Here is an 18,397-nt window from a genome sequence, read left to right on the forward strand (position 1 = left end):
AGCCGTCTTGAGATTTAACTTCGCCTAGATGCCAGGTTGTTCTGCATAGCCTGGCTAAGAGCTCTTTAGTTTTCGTGGAAATGCCAAATATATCTCATAAGTACTAACGACCAATTTCGCAGTTCTTGTTTGTGTTGGCGGCAGGCGCCTTGAGCTTTGCATTAAGTAGACTTTACTTTAAAGTTGCATCAACGCCGAGCCAGACAAAGTTTTGCCATCGCTGAAAGCCGAAAGCGGAGCAGGCTAAACTTAAGCACCACGATGGCATTTGTGATGGAGATTCGAGGAGGGGTCGTCATTTTCCCCGCCATTTTCCTCAACATATTGTCAGAGCTCGCTGCGGGAGATGCCAATGACAACGACAACGACAACGGCTGCCTCCGTGCCAGAAGTGCTTTTCATGGCTAAAATTCAATTTCCCTTTGATTTATGCATTTTACGTCAGATTTGCACGCCTGCCCCAAGAGGCTTTCAAACTTTAAGTCTGAAATGATGTCCCAGTGGTTCGGTTTGCATTCGCTTCTAACCGGAAACATCCGCAAAGGTGCATCCAGTTTGATAGCACCACATTCACTTCCGGTCTTTTTGGCTCTTTGTGTGCACTGTCGTCCTTTGTGCGGTGTATCAAACTCAGTTCGGTCACAAATGACTCATGCAGAAATACATCTGCGGTTGCCTGGGGCCACCAAACTAAGGAACATCAAAGGTGCAATGGGGTTGCCAAATTACGAGAATCTAACGGACAACCATATAAGTTGTGTGTCTAAAATCAATATTTGAAGCAAATAGTCATGAGTGCCAAAGAAATCACTATGTCTTTAAGTTCACTTGTAAAGGTGTTCAAAAGTATGCAGCTATATATTTGATATATGGAGTTTTATTTTTTTAAGCACTTTTAGACGTCTTTGAAAATGATTTCTCTTCCACTCCCAAAGAATTAGATGTTTTAGGAAAAGCTGATGCTGTGAAATTACTCCATATACATATATTGGTTGAAAATTTAATACTTTCTTTTAATCTTTACTCAAGCGCGAATTCTCAAGTAATATAAACTGATGTTAGGTTGTGGCCCCCCATAGAACAATTTATTGAAACTAACAGGATTGAAATACAATAACAGCTCTTTTTCCTTGGTAGGCATTTTGAAATAAGATTTAAGATTTATTCTCACTGTGCTGGCGGTATTTTTTCATAATAGTTATGTCAATTAACGAGAATCAGTAGGAAGGGAGTAAGAAAAACGCTACTAATGGAAACCCTAAAACCACAATCGGAAAGGGATTTGATAGTGGTTGTTATCCAATCCTTGTAGTAAAGAAAGCTCACGAACTTCATTGCCTTGCCGCCCGCACATCCCTGATGTCCGCCAATGAGTCCGAGCAGAGCCCCATTGCAAAGTAGTGGTCCGCCCATGTCTCCGGCGCAGGTCTCTCCCTCGCCCACGGGCTCCGTGCAAACATAATGATCCGACGTAAAGGAACCGTCGTGCTTTTGGCACAGCGATGGCGGTCTTAAAATAACGTCCAAGTAAAGTAGTTCATCCGAGTAAGGGCCGTGCTGGGAATGGATTTTATTAAAAAAAACCAAATATTTCTTCAGGACAGCGGTCGGCACACAGAGGTTACCTTTTATTTGTTACCTACTGTGCGTGTGGCGGCAAAGAATGAGCCGCTTCAGGCCTTAGGAATAGCTCACCTGATACACCTGCCCCCAGCCAAGGGTCACACATGTATCGCCATAGGTCACATTGGCCATTTTGCGCAAGAGCAGCGGCAGAACGTCGTGGTTGGAGCTCGGGATGCGTTCGGCTAGTCTGAGGACGGCCAGGTCGTTCTTCTTGTAGCGCTCGTACTCCGGATGGACCACCAGACGATCGACGGCTCTTGTGTCGGCATCCTCGTAGTCCGCCAGTCGAGTTATATGTGCGAAGACCACCCGAATGCCCCGTGGATTCATCGAGGCCTTGTACCGACTGAGGAGGGAGGATGATTACCCATTTAGAGAAAGAATTTCCCAACTTAGACGCCTGAAACTCACTCCGTTAGACAGTGGGCGGCTGTGAGGACCGCTCGACTGCTCACCAGGACTCCGCTGCAGAAGTGATTGTCTCCCCGGTGCCTCACATAGTTGTGGGTGCGGATCGAGACCACGTGACGGGACAGTCGGTTGCTCTTTGGCTTATACCCTCCAGATATCAACATCTCGAAGGTTTCGTCGCTTATGTCGCCGATCACTCCAAGTTCAGCCTCCGACAACGATCTACTCAAGACAAGTCCCAAACACACCACAGTCAGAATTTGCATGGTTCATTTGTTTTTCAAACTGAAAACAATTTATTTGAAGCGTATGTAAAGGGATATAGTGTGACCTTGTGAGATTCCTGGAATGAAATTGTAAAGCTTATGTAATTTTTCACGTTTCTAGATTGGAGTAAGATTGTTTTACCAGAATATTCACTACTAGACATAATATTTTATTCTACTGTTGATATACTTCTCTATTATCTCAAGTAATACAACCTTGTATTGGTCCTATGATAAGATTTATAAACAATTTTAAAATAACAGAACTCTGTGTTGTTGTCAGAAAAGGAGCCTGTTAATAACTATCAGGGTCCTCTACCATAAAAATCAAAACAAATTATCTTGGATAAACCTGGAGTTCTTGAGACTTTACGAATTTCAATATTATACTGTTAATTCTTGCACTGGTCATAAATTAAACTACGGTTTTCTTTGTGTCAGCTGGTCTTTAGCTTCCGAGTACTGATCACTGATTAAAATGTTCGTCTTAATGGTAAATAAATGTTGATGATCCTCGTCTTATCGGCCATTTGAATATGTTTTTTGAAGAATCCCCAGGAATCAAAATGATTGCGACTCTTAATCATCAAATTGACCGTCTTTCGACTTAGATTGAACATTATCGGTTTCTTTTTTAAAATTCCATATTGTACATTTGTTCAAAAACTTTACATATCTCTTGGTTAAATGGCACGGTTCTATTTTACTATCGCAGAAGTGGATTTTAGCGTGATAATTCGCATATAAAGCCTTCCATTATTTGACTGAGGTAGATATTACCTTTGAGAAATGGTTAACCTGGTCGGTTTTATCTTTCTTAGTGGGTTCGTTCTCATCAGAGCCGCGCAGCTGAAGGAAGCAGATGTCCTGAAGGAATTTCAATGTCTTAAAATGCGCATGCCCTTGGGAAAACATTTAATGCTTTACATGTTATACATGTAGTGCAGAAAATATAAAAAAATGCATTTTGAGCGAAAAATTATCTGGGGATCTCGGTACTCTTACACAAGTAGCAAAAATATTTAGCCATTGATTTAAGTGTCAAACATATAAATCCAAAGTTCATATATACTAAATTTATTAGAAAAAACTTTCAAAATTTTAAAATGTGCAATCGTAAAACGTGTCTTTTAGTTTATGCAACCGTTTTACTAGTTTTTAATGGATTACTGTGTCTTTTTTTTTTATGTGTACCTCCAGGTATTTCCCTTTAAGGACACTTAAGCTCTGAATAAATGTAAATTGTGTCTTGAAAATGCTATCGCTCAAAGCGGATCTGTTTTTTTGAAAGTACTTTTGAACTTCTATAAATCAAAAAGTTATTTTTTTAAATTTGTTGTTGCATTGGAAAATATGTAGGTGTAATATTTGAAAACAATTAATTATATGAAAAATTTGCCATTAGGTACCCTTACCCAAATTAATATTAAAGATCCAACGTGTAATCTATATATTTTTGTATTATTTTATATTAGGCGAAAATGAGTTTTACAAACAATTGGTGACATATATTATAATCTTCATGTGGCCGAAATATAATGTGATGCTAATAATTTTGATTTGGACTACGCGGGTAAGTATTTAAAACTGTTCCTAACAATTTCGTAATATTTTTAATTTTTTAGAAAAATAAATACATAATACTGGTTGAAATAATTTGTGCTGTGGTAGGGTTGTTGGTAATAACGTATTTGCTCCTAAACCAAGTGCATATCATAGACTGGTACGATTTTCCCGGATATATACACTTCGGTCCCGAAGGAGGAGGAGGAGGAGGTGGTGGAGGAGGCGGACACAGCCATTACTTTGGAAAAGGAAGAGGCGGAAGAGGAAGAGGAGGAGGAAGAGGAGGAGGAGGAAAAGGCGGAGGTCGAGGAAAAAGGTCAACCCCACCTGAAGATGCATCGGATCATTACTGGCTGATCATAGCTTTTGGTAGTTTAGTGATATTGCTTGAGTGATGTTGAAATTTTTTATTGATTTATAGGATCTTGGCTGTTTTCACTTTTTTTGCCATCATTTGCAATATCGGCTGTAGATGCTCTACAAGGGAACTACGACTGGATATATTGAATTGCCTTATAATTATACCCGTTACTCGTAGAGTAAAAGGGTATACTAGATTCGTCGGAAAGTATGTAACAGGCAGAAGGAAGCGTTTCCGACCCCATAAAGTATATATATTCTTGATCAGGATCACTAGCCGAGTCGATCTAGCCATGTCCGTCTGTCCGTCTGTCCGTCTGTCCGTCTGTCCGTCTGTCCGTCTGTCCGTCTGTCCGTCTGTCCGTCTGTCCGTATGAACGCTGAGATCTTGGAAACTATAAGAGCTACAATACTGGGATTAGGCATGCAGATTCCTGAGATTCCTGCGCAGCGCAAGTTTGTTTCAAAAGAGTGCCACGCCCACTCTAACGCCCACAAACCGCCCAAAACTGTGGCTCCTACAGTTTTGATGCTAGAACAAAAATTTTAACTGAAATGTATTGTTCTCATCAATACCTACCGACTGACCTAAAAAAAGTTTGCCACGCCCACTTTAACGCCCACAAACCGCCCACAAACTTCAAAAAATCGTAAATATGAACGCGGATATCTCGGAAAATATCAAAGATAGAGAAACGAGATTTCAGATTTAGATTCCGTAGGCTTGAGCGCAGCGCAAGTTTATTACGCGAATATGCCACGCCCACTCCAACGCCCACAAACCGCCCAAGTCTGTGGCGCCCACAATTTTCATGGTAGATAAAAAATTTAAACTGAAATGTATTGGTCTCATCAATACCTATCGATTGATTTAAAAAAAACTTTGCCACGCCCACTCTAACGCCCACAACGCTTAAATCTGTCTACCGCCGGTAGGTGGCGCATTTGCTGCTTGCATATCTCCATTTTCCTTTGGTCCCTTTAGCTGAGTAACGGGTATCTGATAGTCGAGGTACTCGACTATAGCGTTCTTCCTTGTTTTAAAATGAAGTTGTAAAAAATTGTGGTGATACACAGATTGGAAGTAAAAATTTAGATGTGCAGTTGCCTGACATATACAGTGGTGGTCAGGAGCTTAGCACACAAAGAAAAACACATACGGATCATTTTGATATGCGCTTTCTTATTCGTTTTCTTATATTCGTCGGAAAGTATGCAACAGGTAGAAGATGCGTTTCCGACCCTATAAAGTATGTATATTTTTGATGAGGATCACTAGAAGCAGTGGCGGATCCACGGGGGGGAAATAGGGAAATTTCCCCCCCCTTGGAACCACAGAACCTGAAAATGCATGAACTCTGTAATGCATGCATATGGATGACTTTTCAAATATAACCACTTTGTTTACCTAAAAATTGGGATGGATAATTTTTGTTTTATAATTTGTACTGAATTTCTCTCGAATAAGTTCAATTTCCCCCCCCAAGAATCGTCTCTGGATCCGCCACTGCTAGAAGAGTCCATCTAGCCATGTCCGTCTGTCTGTCCGTCCGGAAGAACACTGAGATCTCGGAAACTATAAGCTAACAATTGGAATCTTTGGAAAACCTTCTGTCCGTCCGTTTCTACGCAAACTAGTCTCTCAGTTTTAAAGCTATCGGGCTGAAAGTTTCCTAAAAGTCTTCTTTATTTTGCAGGTAGTATATAAGTCGGAACCAGCCGGATCGGACAACTATATCTTATAGCTCCCATAGGAATATTCGGAAAAATTTTTTTTAAAAAATTCTATCTTTGGTGTTTATTTATAGCTTCGGTGTTTTTTAACATATAACCTCCGACGCTTGGAAATAACATTTTTTAATTAGTTCTGTATTTCGAATTTAATTTTGTCAAAATCGGACGACTATATCATATAGCTGCCATAGGAACGATCGGAAAATTGGTAAAAAAACAAGAAAGGAAGTTAGCTTCGGCAAGCCGAAGCTTATATACCCTTGCAGCTATAATTATTAAATTTAAAAACACAAAAAATGATATTCCCAATAGTATAAGATAATATGTCAAAAAACACCGAAGCTATAATTTGTTTCATATTATTTTCCTACCAATTTTCCGATCGTTCCTATGGCAGCTATATGACATAGTCGTCCGATCTTGATAAAATTTAATTCGAAATTCAGAACTAATTAAAAAATGTTATTTCCAAGCGTTGGAGGTTATATGTTGAAAAACACCGAAGCTATAATTTTTTTCATATATTTTTCCACAAATTTTCCGATCGTTCCTATGGCAGCTATATGATATAGTCGTCCGATTTCGATAAAATTTAATTCAAAATTCAAAATTATTTAAAAATTGTTATTTCCAAGCTTAGGAGGTTATATGCTAAAAAACACCAAAGTTATTATTTTTTTTTATTTATTTGTCCGATTATTCCTATGGGAGCTATAAGATATAGTTGTCCGATCCAGCTGGTTCCGACTTATATACTACCTGCAAAAGATATAAGACTTTTGGGAAAGTTTCAGCCCGATAGCTTTAAAACTGAGAGACTAGTTTGCGTAGAAACGGACGGACAGACGGACAGACGGACATGGCTAGATCGACTCGTCTAGTCATGCTGATCAAGAATATATATACTTTATGGGGTCGGAAACGTCTCCTTCACTGCGTTGCAAACTTCTGACTGAAATCAATATACCCTCTGCAAGGGTATAATAATATGAAACAAATTATAGCTTCGGTGTTTTTTGACATATTATCTTATACTATTATTGGGAATATCATTATACCCTTGCAGAGGGTATATTGATTTCAGTCAGAAGTTTGCAACGCAGTGAAGGAGACGTTTCCGACCCCATAAAGTATATATATTCTTGATCAGCATCACTAGACGAGTCGATCTAGCCATGTCCGTCTGTCCGTCTGTCCGTCCGTTTATACGCAAACTAGTCTCTCAGTTTTAAAGCTATCGGGCTGAAACTTTCCCAAAAGTCTTATATCTTTTGCAGGTAGTATATAAGTCGGAACCAGCCGGATCGGACAACTATATCTTATAGCTCCCATAGGAATAATCGGACAAAAAAATGAAAAAAAATTATATCTTTGGTGTTTTTTAGCATATAAACTCCTAAGCTTGGAAATAACAATTTTTAAATAATTTTGAATTTTGAATTAAATTTTATCGAAATCGGACGACTATATCATATAGCTGCCATAGGAACGATCGGAAAATTTGTGGAAAAATAATATGAAAAAAATTATAGCTTCGGTGTTTTTCAACATATAACCTCCAACGCTTGGAAATAACATTTTTTAATTAGTTCTGAATTTCGAATTCAATTTTATCAAAATCGGACGACTATGTCATATAGCTGCCATAGGAACGATCGCAAAATTGGTAGGAAAATAATATGAAACAAATTATAGCTTCGGTGTTTTTTAACATATAACCTCCTACGCTTGGAAATAACATTTTTTAATTAGTTCTGAATTTCGAATTAAATTTTATCAAAATCGGACGACTATGTCATATAGCTGCCATAGGAACGATCGCAAAATTGGTAGGAAAATAATATGAAACAAATTATAGCTTCGGTGTTTTTTAACATATAACCTCCTACGCTTGGAAATAACATTTTTTAATTAGTTCTGAGTTTCGATTTTAATTTTATCAAAATCGGACGACTATATCATATAGCTGCCATAGGAACGATCGGAAAATTGGTAGGAAAATAATATGAAACAAATTATAGCTTCGGTGTTTTTTGACATATTATCTTATACTATTGGGAATATCATTTTTTGTGTTTTTAAATTTAATAATTATAGCTGCAAGGGTATATAAGCTTCGGCTTGCCGAAGCTAACTTCCTTTCTTGTTTTTTGTGTTTTAAATTTAATAATTATACCTGCAAGGGTATCCAAGCTTCGGCTTGCCGAAGGTAACTTCCTTTCTTGTTTGACATATTATCTTATACTATTGGGTATATCATTTTTTGTATTTTCATACCCGTTACTCGTAGAGTAAGAGGGTATACTAGATTCGTCGGAAAGTATGTAACAGGCAGAAGGAAGCGTTTCCGACCCCTTAAAGTATATATATTCTTGATCAGGATCACTAGCCGAGTCGATCTAGCCATGTCCGTCTGCCTGTCCGTCCGGATGAACGCTGAGATCTCGGAAACTACAAGAGCTAGGCTATTGAGATTTGGCGTGCAGATTCCTGAGCTTCCTACGCAGCGCAAGTTTGTTTCAGCAGAGTGCCACGCCCACTATAACGCCCACTAACCGCCCACAAGCTCCAAAAAATCGTAAATATGAACGCGGATATCTCGGAAAATATCAAGGATAGAGAAATGGGATTTCAGATTTAGATTCCGTAGGCTTGAGCGCAGCGCAAGTTTGTTACGCGAATATGCCACGCCCACTCTAACGCTTAAAAACCGCCCAAGCCTGTGTGCCCACAATTTTCATGCTAAATAAAAAATTTTAACTGAAATGTTTTGGTCTCGTCAATACCTATCGATTGATCTAAAACTTATAGTAGTATAAACTGCTGTATTTATTAAAACACTTTATTAAACTTGACTGTTCTTCTTCACTTCTTATTCGCAAATGCCCGGTTTTTACCTAGCGTCGGTTTTACATTCGATTACTTGAAGTTGGTTGCGATCAATATCGATACTTAACATTTTAGCTGAGTTGCCAGGTTGGCCACTTTACAACAGGAGATACTTTTAGATGCTAACGACTATTAAACAGCTAGCCGTTACATTCAAATACTAGTTGCTATACAAGGCTCGTCCGTCATTTATGTCCTCACGACCACTTTGAACGTTGAAACCACTCGTGCTCTCTGCTACGGGATAGGCAATCATCGCCATAAACTTGTTTCATCAATTGAAACGTTTCAGTAAAAGTTTTACCAATTTTAAAACAAAATTTAATGTTGGCTCTTTGTTCGAAGCTCATTTTCGCACCGATGACAAAAACATACTGACACTTAAAACGTAATAACCTCACTTCCAATAGATGAAATGTCATGAAATTTTTACTGCAGATTCTAACGCACCAGTTGACATATAGATGGCGCCGCTAGAGGGCGCTAGATTCAAAAAGTCCTGTTTACTTTGGAACTCACCTTGTATTTCTTCAGGACAGCGGTCGGCACACACAGGTTACCTTTTATTTGTTACCTACTGTGCGTGTGGCGGCAGAGAATGAGCAGAGAACATCGATCGCCGCTTCAGGCCTTAGGAATAGCTCACCTGATATACCTGCCCCCAGCCAAGGGTCACACATGTATCGCCATAGGTCACATTGGCCATTTTGCGCAAGAGCAGCGGCAGAACGTCGTGGTTGGAGCTCGGGATGCGTTCGGCTAGTCTGAGGACGGCCAGGTCGTTCTTCTTGTAGCGCTCGTACTCCGGATGGACCACCAGACGATCGACGGCTCTTGTGTCGGCATCCTCGTAGTCCGCCAGTCGAGTTATATGTGCGAAGACCACCCGAATGCCCCGTGGATTCATCGAGGCCTTGTACCGACTGAGGAGGGAGGATGATTACCCATTTAGAGAAAGAATTTCCCAACTTAGACGCCTGAAACTCACTCCGTTAGACAGTGGGCGGCTGTGAGGACCGCTCGACTGCTCACCAGGACTCCGCTGCAGAAGTGATTGTCTCCCCGGTGCCTCACATAGTTGTGGGTGCGGATCGAGACCACGTGACGGGACAGTCGGTTGCTCTTTGGCTTATACCCTCCAGATATCAACATCTCGAAGGTTTCGTCGCTTATATCGCCGATCACTCCAAGTTCAGCCTCCGACAACGATCTACTCAAGACAAGTCCCAAACACACCACAGTCAGAATTTGCATGGTTCATTTGTTTTTCAAACTGAAAACAATTTATTTGAAGCGTATGCAAAGGGATATAGTGTGACTTTGTGAGATTCCTGGAATAAAAATGTAAAGCTTATGCAATTTTTCACGTTTCTAGATTGGAGTAAGATTATGTTTTACCAGAATATTCACTACTAGACAATATTTTATTCTACTGTTGATATACTTCTCTATTATCTTAAGTAATACCACCTTGTATTGGTAAAGGGTTAATTTTGGTTCGAGTTCTATGATAAGATTAATAAACAATTATAAAATAACAGAACTCTGTGTTGTTGTCAGAAAAGGAGCCTGTTAATAACTATCAGGGTCCTCTACCATAAAAATCAAAACAAATTATCTTGGATAAACCTGGATTTCTTGAGACTTTACGAATTTCAATATTATACTGTTAATTCTTCAACTGGTCATAAATTAAACTACGGTTTCCTTTGTGTCAGCTGGTCTTTAGCTTCCGAGTACTGATCACTGATTAAAATGTTCGTCTTAATGGTAAATAAATGTTGATGATCCTCGTCTTATCGCCCATTTGAATATGTTTTCTAAAGAATCCCCAGGAATCAAAATAATTGCGACTCTTAATCATCAAATTGACCGTCTTTTGACTAAGATTGTACATTATCGGTTTCCTTTTCAGAATTCCATATTGTACATTTGTTCAAAAACTTTACATATCTCTTGGTTAAATGGCAAGGTTCTATTTTACTATCGCAGAAGTGGATTTTAGCGTGATAATTCGCATATAAAGCCTTCCATTATTTGACTGAGGTAGATATTACCTTTGAGAAATGGTTAACCTGGTCGGTTTTATCGTTCTTAGTGGGTTCGTTCTCATCAGAGCCGCGCAGCTGAAGGAAGCAGATGTCCTGAAGGAATTTCAATATCTTAAAATGCGCATGCCCTTGGGAAAACATTTAATGCTTTACATGTTATACATGTAGTGCATTTTGAGCGAAAAATTATCTGGGGATCTCGGTACTCTTACACAAGTAACAAAAATATTTAGCCATTGATTTAAGTGTCAAACATATAAATCCAAAGTTCATATATACCAAAAAATATTAGAAAATACTTTCAAAATTTGAAAATGTGCAATCGTAAAACGTGTCTTTTAGTTTTTACAACCGTTATACTAGCTTTTAATGGATTACTGTGTCTTTTTTTTTTATGTGCACCTCCAGGTATTTCTCTTTAAGGACACTTAAGCTCTGAATAAATGTAAATTGTGTCTTGAAAATGCTCTCGCTCAAAGCGGATCTGTTTTTTTATACCCTTGCAGAGGGTATATTGATTTCAGTCAGAAGTTTGCAACGCAGTGAAGGAGACGTTTCCGACCCCATAAAGTATATATATTCTTGATCAGCATCACTAGACGAGTCGATCTAGCCATGTCCGTCTGTCCGTCTGTCCGTCCGTTTCTACGCAAACTAGTCTCTCAGTTTTAAAGCTATCGGGCTGAACCTTTCCCAAAAGTCTTATATCTTTTGCAGGTAGTATATAAGTCGGAACCAGCCGGATCGGGCAACTATATCTTATAGCTCCCATAGGATTAATCGGACAAAAAAATGAAAAAAAATTATATCTTTGGTGCTTTTTAGCATATAACCTCCTAAGCTTGGAAATAACATTTTTTAATTAATTTTGAATTTTGAATTAAATTTTATCGAAATCGGACGACTATATCATATAGCTGCCATAGGAACGATCGGAAAATTTGTGGAAAAATAATATGAAACAAATTATAGCTTCGGTGTTTTTCAACATATAACCTCCAACGCTTGGAAATAACATTTTTTATTTAGTTCTGAATTTCGAATTAAATTTTATCAAAATCGGACGACTTTGTCATATAGCTGCCATAAGAACGATCGGAAAATTGGTAGGAAAATAATATGAAACAAATTATAGCTTCGGTGTTTTTTAACATATAACCTCCTACGCTTGGAAATAACATTTTTTAATTAGTTCTGAATTTCGAATTTAATTTTATCAAAATCGGATGACTATATCATATAGCTGCCATAGGAACGATACGAAAATTGGTAGGAATATAATATGAAAGAAATTATAGCTTCGGTGTTTTTTGACATATTATCTTATACTATTGGGAATATCATTTTTTGTGTTTTTAAATTTAATAATTATAGCTGCAAGGGTATATAAGCTTCGGCTTGCCGAAGCTAACTTCCTTTCTTGTTTTGAAAGTACTTTTGAACTTCTATAAATCAAAAAGTTTTTTTTTTAAGTTTGTTGTTGCATTGGAAAATATGTGGGTGTAATATTTGAAAACAATTATTTATATGAAAAATTTGCCATTAGGTACCCTTACCCAAATTAATATTAAAGATCTAACGTGTAATCTATATATTTTTGTATTATTTTATATTAGGCGGAAATGAGTTTTACGAACAATTGGTGACATATATTATCATCTTCTTGTGGCCAAAATATAATGTGATGCTAATAATTTTGATTTGGAATACGCGGGTAAGTATTTAAAACTGTTCCTAACAATTTCGTATTATTTTAAATTTTTTAGAAATGGAAATACATAATACTGGTTGATATAATTTGTGCTGTGGTAGGGTTGTTGGTAATAACGTATTTGCTCCTTAACCAACTGCATGTCATAGACTGGTACGATTTTCCCGGATATATACACTTCGGTAACCGAGGAGGAGGAGGAGGAGGAGGTGGTGGAGGAGGCGGAAGTAGCCTTTACTTTGGAAAAGGAAGGGGCGGAAGAGGAAGAGGAGGAGGAGGAAAAGGCGGTCGAGGAAAAAGGTCAACCCCACCTAAACATGTATCGGATTATTGCTGGCTGATCATAGCTTTTGGTAGTTTAGTGATATTGCTTGAGTGATGTTGAAATTTGATATTGATTTATAGGATTTTGGCTGTTTTCACTTTTTTTGCCAATACTTGCAAGACTTTCTGTAGATGCTCTACAAGGGAACTACGACTGGATATATTGAATTGCCTTATAATTAAAAAATGAAGTTGTAATAAATTGTGGTGATACACAGATTGGAAGTAAAAATTTAGATGTGCAGTTGCCTGACATATACAGTGGTGGTCAGGAGCTTAGCACACAAAGAAAAACACATACGGATCATTTTGATATGCGCTTTCTTATTCGTATTCTTATATTCGTCGGAAAGTATGCAACAGGTAGAAGATGCGTTTCCGACCCTATAAAGTATGTATATTTTTGATCAGGATCACTAGAGGAGTCCATCTAGCCATGTCCGCCTGTCTGTCCGTCCGCATGAACGCTGAGATCTCAGAAACTATAAGCTAACAATTGGAATCTTTGGAAAACCTTCTGTCCGTCTGTTTTTACGCAAACTAGTCTCTCAGTTTTAAAGCTATCGGGCTGAAACTTTCCCAAAAGTCTTATATCTTTTGCAGGTAGTATATAAGTCGGAACCAGCCGTATCGGACAACTATATCATATATGTAGCACCCATAGGAACATTCGGAAAAAAAAATTTTTTTAAATTCTATCTTTGGTGTTTTTTAGCAAATAACCTCCTTAGCTTGGAAATAACATTTTTTAATTAGTTTTGAATTTCGAATTTAATTTTATCAAAATCGGTTGACTATATCATATAGCTGCCATAGGAACGATCGGAAAATTGGTAGGAAAATAATATGAAACAAATTATAGCTTCGGTGTTTTTTGACATATTATCTTATACTATTATTGGGAATATACTTTTTTGTGTTTTTAAATTTAATAATTATAGCTGCAAGGGTATCCAAGCTTCGGCTTGCCGAAGGTAACTTCCTTTCTTGTTTGACATATTATCTTATACTATTGGGTAAATCATTTTTTGTATTCTCATACCCGTTACTCGTAGAGTAAGAGGGTATACTAGATTCGTCGGAAAGTATGTAGCAGGCAGAAGGAAGCGTTTCCGACCCCATAAAGTATATATATTCTTGATCAGGATCACTAGCCGAGTCGATCTAGCCATGTCCGTCTGCCTGTCCGTCCGGATGAACGCTGAGATCTCGGAAACTATAAGAGCTAGGCTATTGAGATTTGGCGTGCAGATTCCTGAGCTTCCTACGCAGCGCAAGTTTGTTTCAGCAGAGTGCCACGCCCACTATAACGCCCACTAACCGCCCAAAACTGTGGCTCCTACAGTTTTGATGCTAGAATACAAATTTTAACTGAAATGTATTGTTCTCATCAATACCTATCGATTAGCCCAAAAAAAGTTTGTCACGCCCACTTTAACGCCCACAAACCGCCCACAAACTCCAAAAAATCGTAAATATGAACGCGAATATCTCGGAAAATATCAAGGATAGAGAAATGGGATTTCAGATTTAGATTCCGTAGGCTTGAGCGCAGCGCAAGTTTGTTACGCGAATATGCCACGCCCACTCTAACGCTTAAAAACCGCCCAAGCCTGTGTGCCCACAATTTTCATGCTAGATAAAAAATTTTAACTGAAATGTTTTGGTCTCGTCAATACCTATCGATTGATCTAAAACTTATAGTAGTATAAACTGCTGTATTTATTAAAACACTTTATTAAACTTGACTGTTCTCCTTCACTTCTTATTCGCAAATGCCCGGTTTTTACATAGCGTCGGTTTTACATTCGATTACTTGAAGTTGGTTGCGATCAATATCGATACTTAACATTTTAGCTGAGTTGCCAGGTTGGCCACTTTACAACAGGAGATACTTTTAGATGCTAACGACTATTAAACAGCTAGCCGTTACATTCAAATACTAGTTGCTATACAAGGCTCGTCCGTCATTTATGTCCTCACGACCACTTTGAAAACTTTGAAACCACTCGTGCACTCTGAAATTGAAACGTTTTGGTAAAAGTTTTACCAATTTTAAAACAAAATTTAATGTTGGCTCTTTGTTCGAAGCCCATTTTCGCACCGATGACGAAAACATACTGACACTTAAAACGCAATAACCTCACTTCCAATAGATGAAATGTCATGAAATTTTTACTGCAAATTCTAACGCTTCAGTTGACATATAGATGGCGCCACTAGAGGGCGCTAGATTCAAAAAGTCCTGTTTACTTTGGAACTCACCTTGTATTTCTTCAGGACAGCGGTCGGCACACACAGGTTACCTTTTATTTGTTACCTACTGTGCGTGTGGCGGCAGAGAATGAGCAGAGAATATCGATCGCCGCTTCAGGCCTTAGGAATAGCTCACCTGATATACCTGCCCCCAGCCAAGGGTCACACATGTATCGCCATAGGTCACATTGGCCATTTTGCGCAAGAGCAGCGGCAGAACGTCGTGGTTGGAGCTCGGGATGCGTTCGGCTAGTCTGAGGACGGCCAGGTCGTTCTTCTTGTAGCGCTCGTACTCCGGATGGACCACCAGACGATCGACGGCTCTTGTGTCGGCATCCTCGTAGTCCGCCAGTCGAGTTATATGTGCGAAGACCACCCGAATGCCCCGTGGATTCATCGAGGCCTTGTACCGACTGAGGGAGGATGATTACCCATTTAGAGGAAGAATTTTTCAGCTTAGACACCTGAAACTCACTCCGTTAGACAGTGGGCGGCTGTGAGGACCGCTCGACTGCTCACCAGGACTCCGCTGCAGAAGTGATTGTCTCCCCGGTGCCTCACATAGTTGTGGGTGCGGATCGAGACCACGTGACGGGACAGTCGGTTGCTCTTTGGCTTATACCCTCCAGATATCAACATCTCGAAGGTTTCGTCGCTTATATCGCCGATCACTCCAAGTTCAGCCTCCGACAACGATCTACTCAAGACAAGTCCCAAACACACCACAGTCAGAATTTGCATGGTTCATTTGTTTTTCAAACTGAACACAATTTATTTGAAGCGTATGTAAAGGGATATAGTGTGACCTTCTGAGATTCCTCCAATGAAAATGCCATTTTTCACGTTTCTAGATTGGAGTAAGATTGTTTTACCAGAATATTCACTACTAGACATAATATTTTATTCTACTGTTGATATACTTCTCTATTATCTCAAGTAATACCACCTTGTATTGGTAAAGGGTTAATTTTGGTTCGAGTTCTATGATAAGATTTATAAACAATTATAAAATAACATAATTATGTGTTGCTGTCAGAAAAGAAGCCTGTTAAGAACTATCAATGTCAATTTTTGCCTAGCGAAAAATTATCTGGGGATCTTGGTACTTTTACACAAGTTTCCAAAATATTTAGACATTGATTTAAGTGTCAAACATATAAAGGCAAAGTTCATATATACCAAAATTATAAGAAAAAAAATTCAAAATTTGAAAATGTGCAATCGTAAATCGTGTATTTTAGTTATTTCAACCGTTTTACTAGTTTTTAATGGATTACTGTGTCTTTTTTTTTTATGTGTACCTCCAGGTATTTCTCTTTAAGAACACTTAAGCTCTGATCAAATGTAAATTGTGTGTTGAAATGCTATCGCTTAAGGCGGTTGTTTTTTTGAAATTACTTTTTTAGGTGAAAAATTATTCAAAAAATTATTTTTAAAATATAATAACACTTTAACTTTGATGATCTGGAGAAATACTTTGTTTTTATGTGCACTTTTATCAGAATGTTCAATTTTGATAACAATTCTTTCCACTTAGTCCCCCGTTTTTTTTAAAGTGACGATACATAATTCACTCGTTGACTAAACTAAATTTGTTGTTGCTTTGGAAAATGTGTGGGTGTAATATTTGAAAACAATTAATTATATGAAAAATATGTTATTAGGTACCCTTATCCATATTAATATTAAAGATCTAACGTGTAAACTATATTTTTTGTATTATTTTATATTAGGCGAAAATGAGTTTTACGAACAAATGGTGACATATATTATCATCTTCTTGTGGCCAAAATATAATGTGATGCTAATAATTTTGATTTGGACTACGCGGGTAAGTATTTAAAACTGTTCCTAACAATTTCGTATTATTTTTAATTTTTTAGAAATGGAAATACATAATACTGGTTGAAATAATTTGTGCTGTGGTAGGGTTGTTGGTAATAACGTATTTGGTCCTAAACCAACTGCATATCATAGACTGGTACGATTTTCCCGGATATATTAAGTTCGGTTCCAGAGTAGGAGGAGGATCAGGAGGAGGTGGTGGAGGAGGCGGACATAGCCATTACTTTGGAAAAGGAAGAGGCGGAAGAGGAAGAGGAGGAGGAAGAGGAGGAGGAGGAAAAGGAGGAGGAGGAGGAAAAGGCGGAGGAGGAGGAAAAGGCGGAGGAGGTCGAGGAAAAAGGTCAACCCCACCTGAAGATGCATCGGATCATTACTGGCTGATCATAGCTTTTGGTAGTTTAGTGATATTGCTTAAGTGATGTTGAAATTATTTATTGATTTATAGGACTTTGGCTGTTTTCACTTATGCTGCCAATTTTTGTAAAAGTGTTTGTAGATGCTCTAAAAGGGAACTACGACTGGGTATATTGAATTGCATTATAAATAAAAATGAAGTTGTAATAAATTGTGGTGATACACAGATTGGAAGTAAAAATATGGATTTGCAGTTGCCTGACATATACAGTGGTGGTCAGAAGCTTAGCACACAAAGAAAAACACATACGGATCATTTTGATATGCCCTTTCTTATTCGTATTCTTATATTCGTCGGAAAGTATGCAACAGGTAGAAGATGCGTTTCCGACCCTATAAAGTATGTATATTTTTGATCAGGAAAACTAGAGGAGTCCATCTAGCCACGTCCGCCTGTCTATCCGTCCGCATGAAAGCTGAGATCTCAGAAACTATAAGCTAACAATTGGAATCTTTGGAATTCAAATATAATCAAATACATTTAGTACTAACATTTTTGTACTTGTATTATTTATTATACCCGTTACTCGTAGAGTAAAAGGGTATACTAGATTCGTCGGAAAGTATGTAACAGGCAAAAGGAAGCGTTTCCGACCCCATAAAGTATATATATTCTTGATCAGGATCACTAGCCGAGTCGATCTAGCCATGTCCGTCTGTCCGTCTGTCCGTCTGTCCGTATGAACGCTGAGATCTCGGAAACTATAAGAGCTACAATACTGGGATTAGGCATGCAAATTCCTGAGATTCCTGCGCAGCGCAAGTTTGTTTCAGAAGAGTGCCACGCCCACTCTAACGCCCACAAACCGCCCAAAACTGTGGCTCCTACAGTTTTGATGCTAGAATAAAAATTTTAACTGAAATGTGTTGTTCTCATCAATACCTACCGATTGACTTAAAAAAAGTTTGCCACGCCCACTTTAACGCCCACAAACCGCCCACAA

The 18,397-nt window shown here is 38.4% G+C and overlaps 4 protein-coding genes across 9 annotated transcripts; 1 reads left to right on the forward strand and 3 right to left on the reverse strand.

Annotated features, from left to right (window-relative positions):
• Window positions 1–1,180: 1,180 nt before the first annotated feature.
• LOC119550275 (chymotrypsin-2) lies at window positions 1,181–2,331 on the reverse strand. Its single transcript, XM_037858858.1, has 3 exons — window positions 2,038–2,331; window positions 1,696–1,972; window positions 1,181–1,557 (listed from the first exon to the last, which is right to left on the reverse strand). The coding sequence occupies exons 1-3, from the start codon at window positions 2,301–2,303 to the stop codon at window positions 1,204–1,206; spliced, it is 897 nt and encodes a 298-aa protein (XP_037714786.1). The 5' UTR covers window positions 2,304–2,331; the 3' UTR covers window positions 1,181–1,203.
• LOC119550276 (serine protease SP24D-like) lies at window positions 2,282–10,189 on the reverse strand. Of its 2 annotated transcripts, none has more exons than XM_037858859.1 (3): window positions 9,841–10,189; window positions 9,499–9,775; window positions 2,282–2,380 (listed from the first exon to the last, which is right to left on the reverse strand). In XM_037858859.1, exons 1-3 carry the CDS (start codon window positions 10,104–10,106, stop codon window positions 2,318–2,320), a joined length of 606 nt encoding a protein of 201 aa, XP_037714787.1. In that variant the 5' UTR covers window positions 10,107–10,189; the 3' UTR covers window positions 2,282–2,317. The 2 variants fall into 2 exon arrangements, with proteins under 2 accessions (XP_037714787.1, XP_037714788.1); XM_037858860.1 differs by lacking the exon at window positions 2,282–2,380 and adding an exon at window positions 9,411–9,429 and having other exon boundaries at window positions 9,841–10,183.
• Window positions 10,190–11,160: 971 nt separating this feature from the next.
• Window positions 11,161–17,612, forward strand: LOC119550274 (probable H/ACA ribonucleoprotein complex subunit 1). 4 transcript variants are annotated; one of them, XM_037858854.1, is made up of 6 exons: window positions 11,161–11,311; window positions 12,520–12,617; window positions 12,670–12,967; window positions 16,928–17,025; window positions 17,078–17,432; window positions 17,485–17,612. In XM_037858854.1, exons 1-6 carry the CDS (start codon window positions 11,218–11,220, stop codon window positions 17,568–17,570), a joined length of 1,029 nt encoding a protein of 342 aa, XP_037714782.1. In that variant the 5' UTR covers window positions 11,161–11,217; the 3' UTR covers window positions 17,571–17,612. The 4 variants fall into 4 exon arrangements, with proteins under 4 accessions (XP_037714782.1, XP_037714784.1, XP_037714783.1 ...); XM_037858856.1 differs by lacking the exons at window positions 16,928–17,025; window positions 17,078–17,432; window positions 17,485–17,612 and adding an exon at window positions 13,020–13,170; XM_037858855.1 differs by lacking the exons at window positions 11,161–11,311; window positions 12,520–12,617; window positions 12,670–12,967 and adding an exon at window positions 16,348–16,501.
• Window positions 15,204–15,952, reverse strand: LOC119550277 (serine protease SP24D-like). Of its 2 annotated transcripts, none has more exons than XM_037858863.1 (3): window positions 15,670–15,952; window positions 15,331–15,607; window positions 15,204–15,261 (listed from the first exon to the last, which is right to left on the reverse strand). In XM_037858863.1, exons 1-3 carry the CDS (start codon window positions 15,933–15,935, stop codon window positions 15,259–15,261), a joined length of 546 nt encoding a protein of 181 aa, XP_037714791.1. In that variant the 5' UTR covers window positions 15,936–15,952; the 3' UTR covers window positions 15,204–15,258. The 2 variants fall into 2 exon arrangements, with proteins under 2 accessions (XP_037714791.1, XP_037714789.1); XM_037858861.1 differs by having other exon boundaries at window positions 15,226–15,258.
• Window positions 17,613–18,397: the final 785 nt, after the last annotated feature.

The sequence above is a fragment of the Drosophila subpulchrella genome, chromosome 2R (genome assembly GCF_014743375.2).
Source record: "Drosophila subpulchrella strain 33 F10 #4 breed RU33 chromosome 2R, RU_Dsub_v1.1 Primary Assembly, whole genome shotgun sequence".
NCBI lineage: Eukaryota > Metazoa > Arthropoda > Insecta > Diptera > Drosophilidae > Drosophila > Drosophila subpulchrella.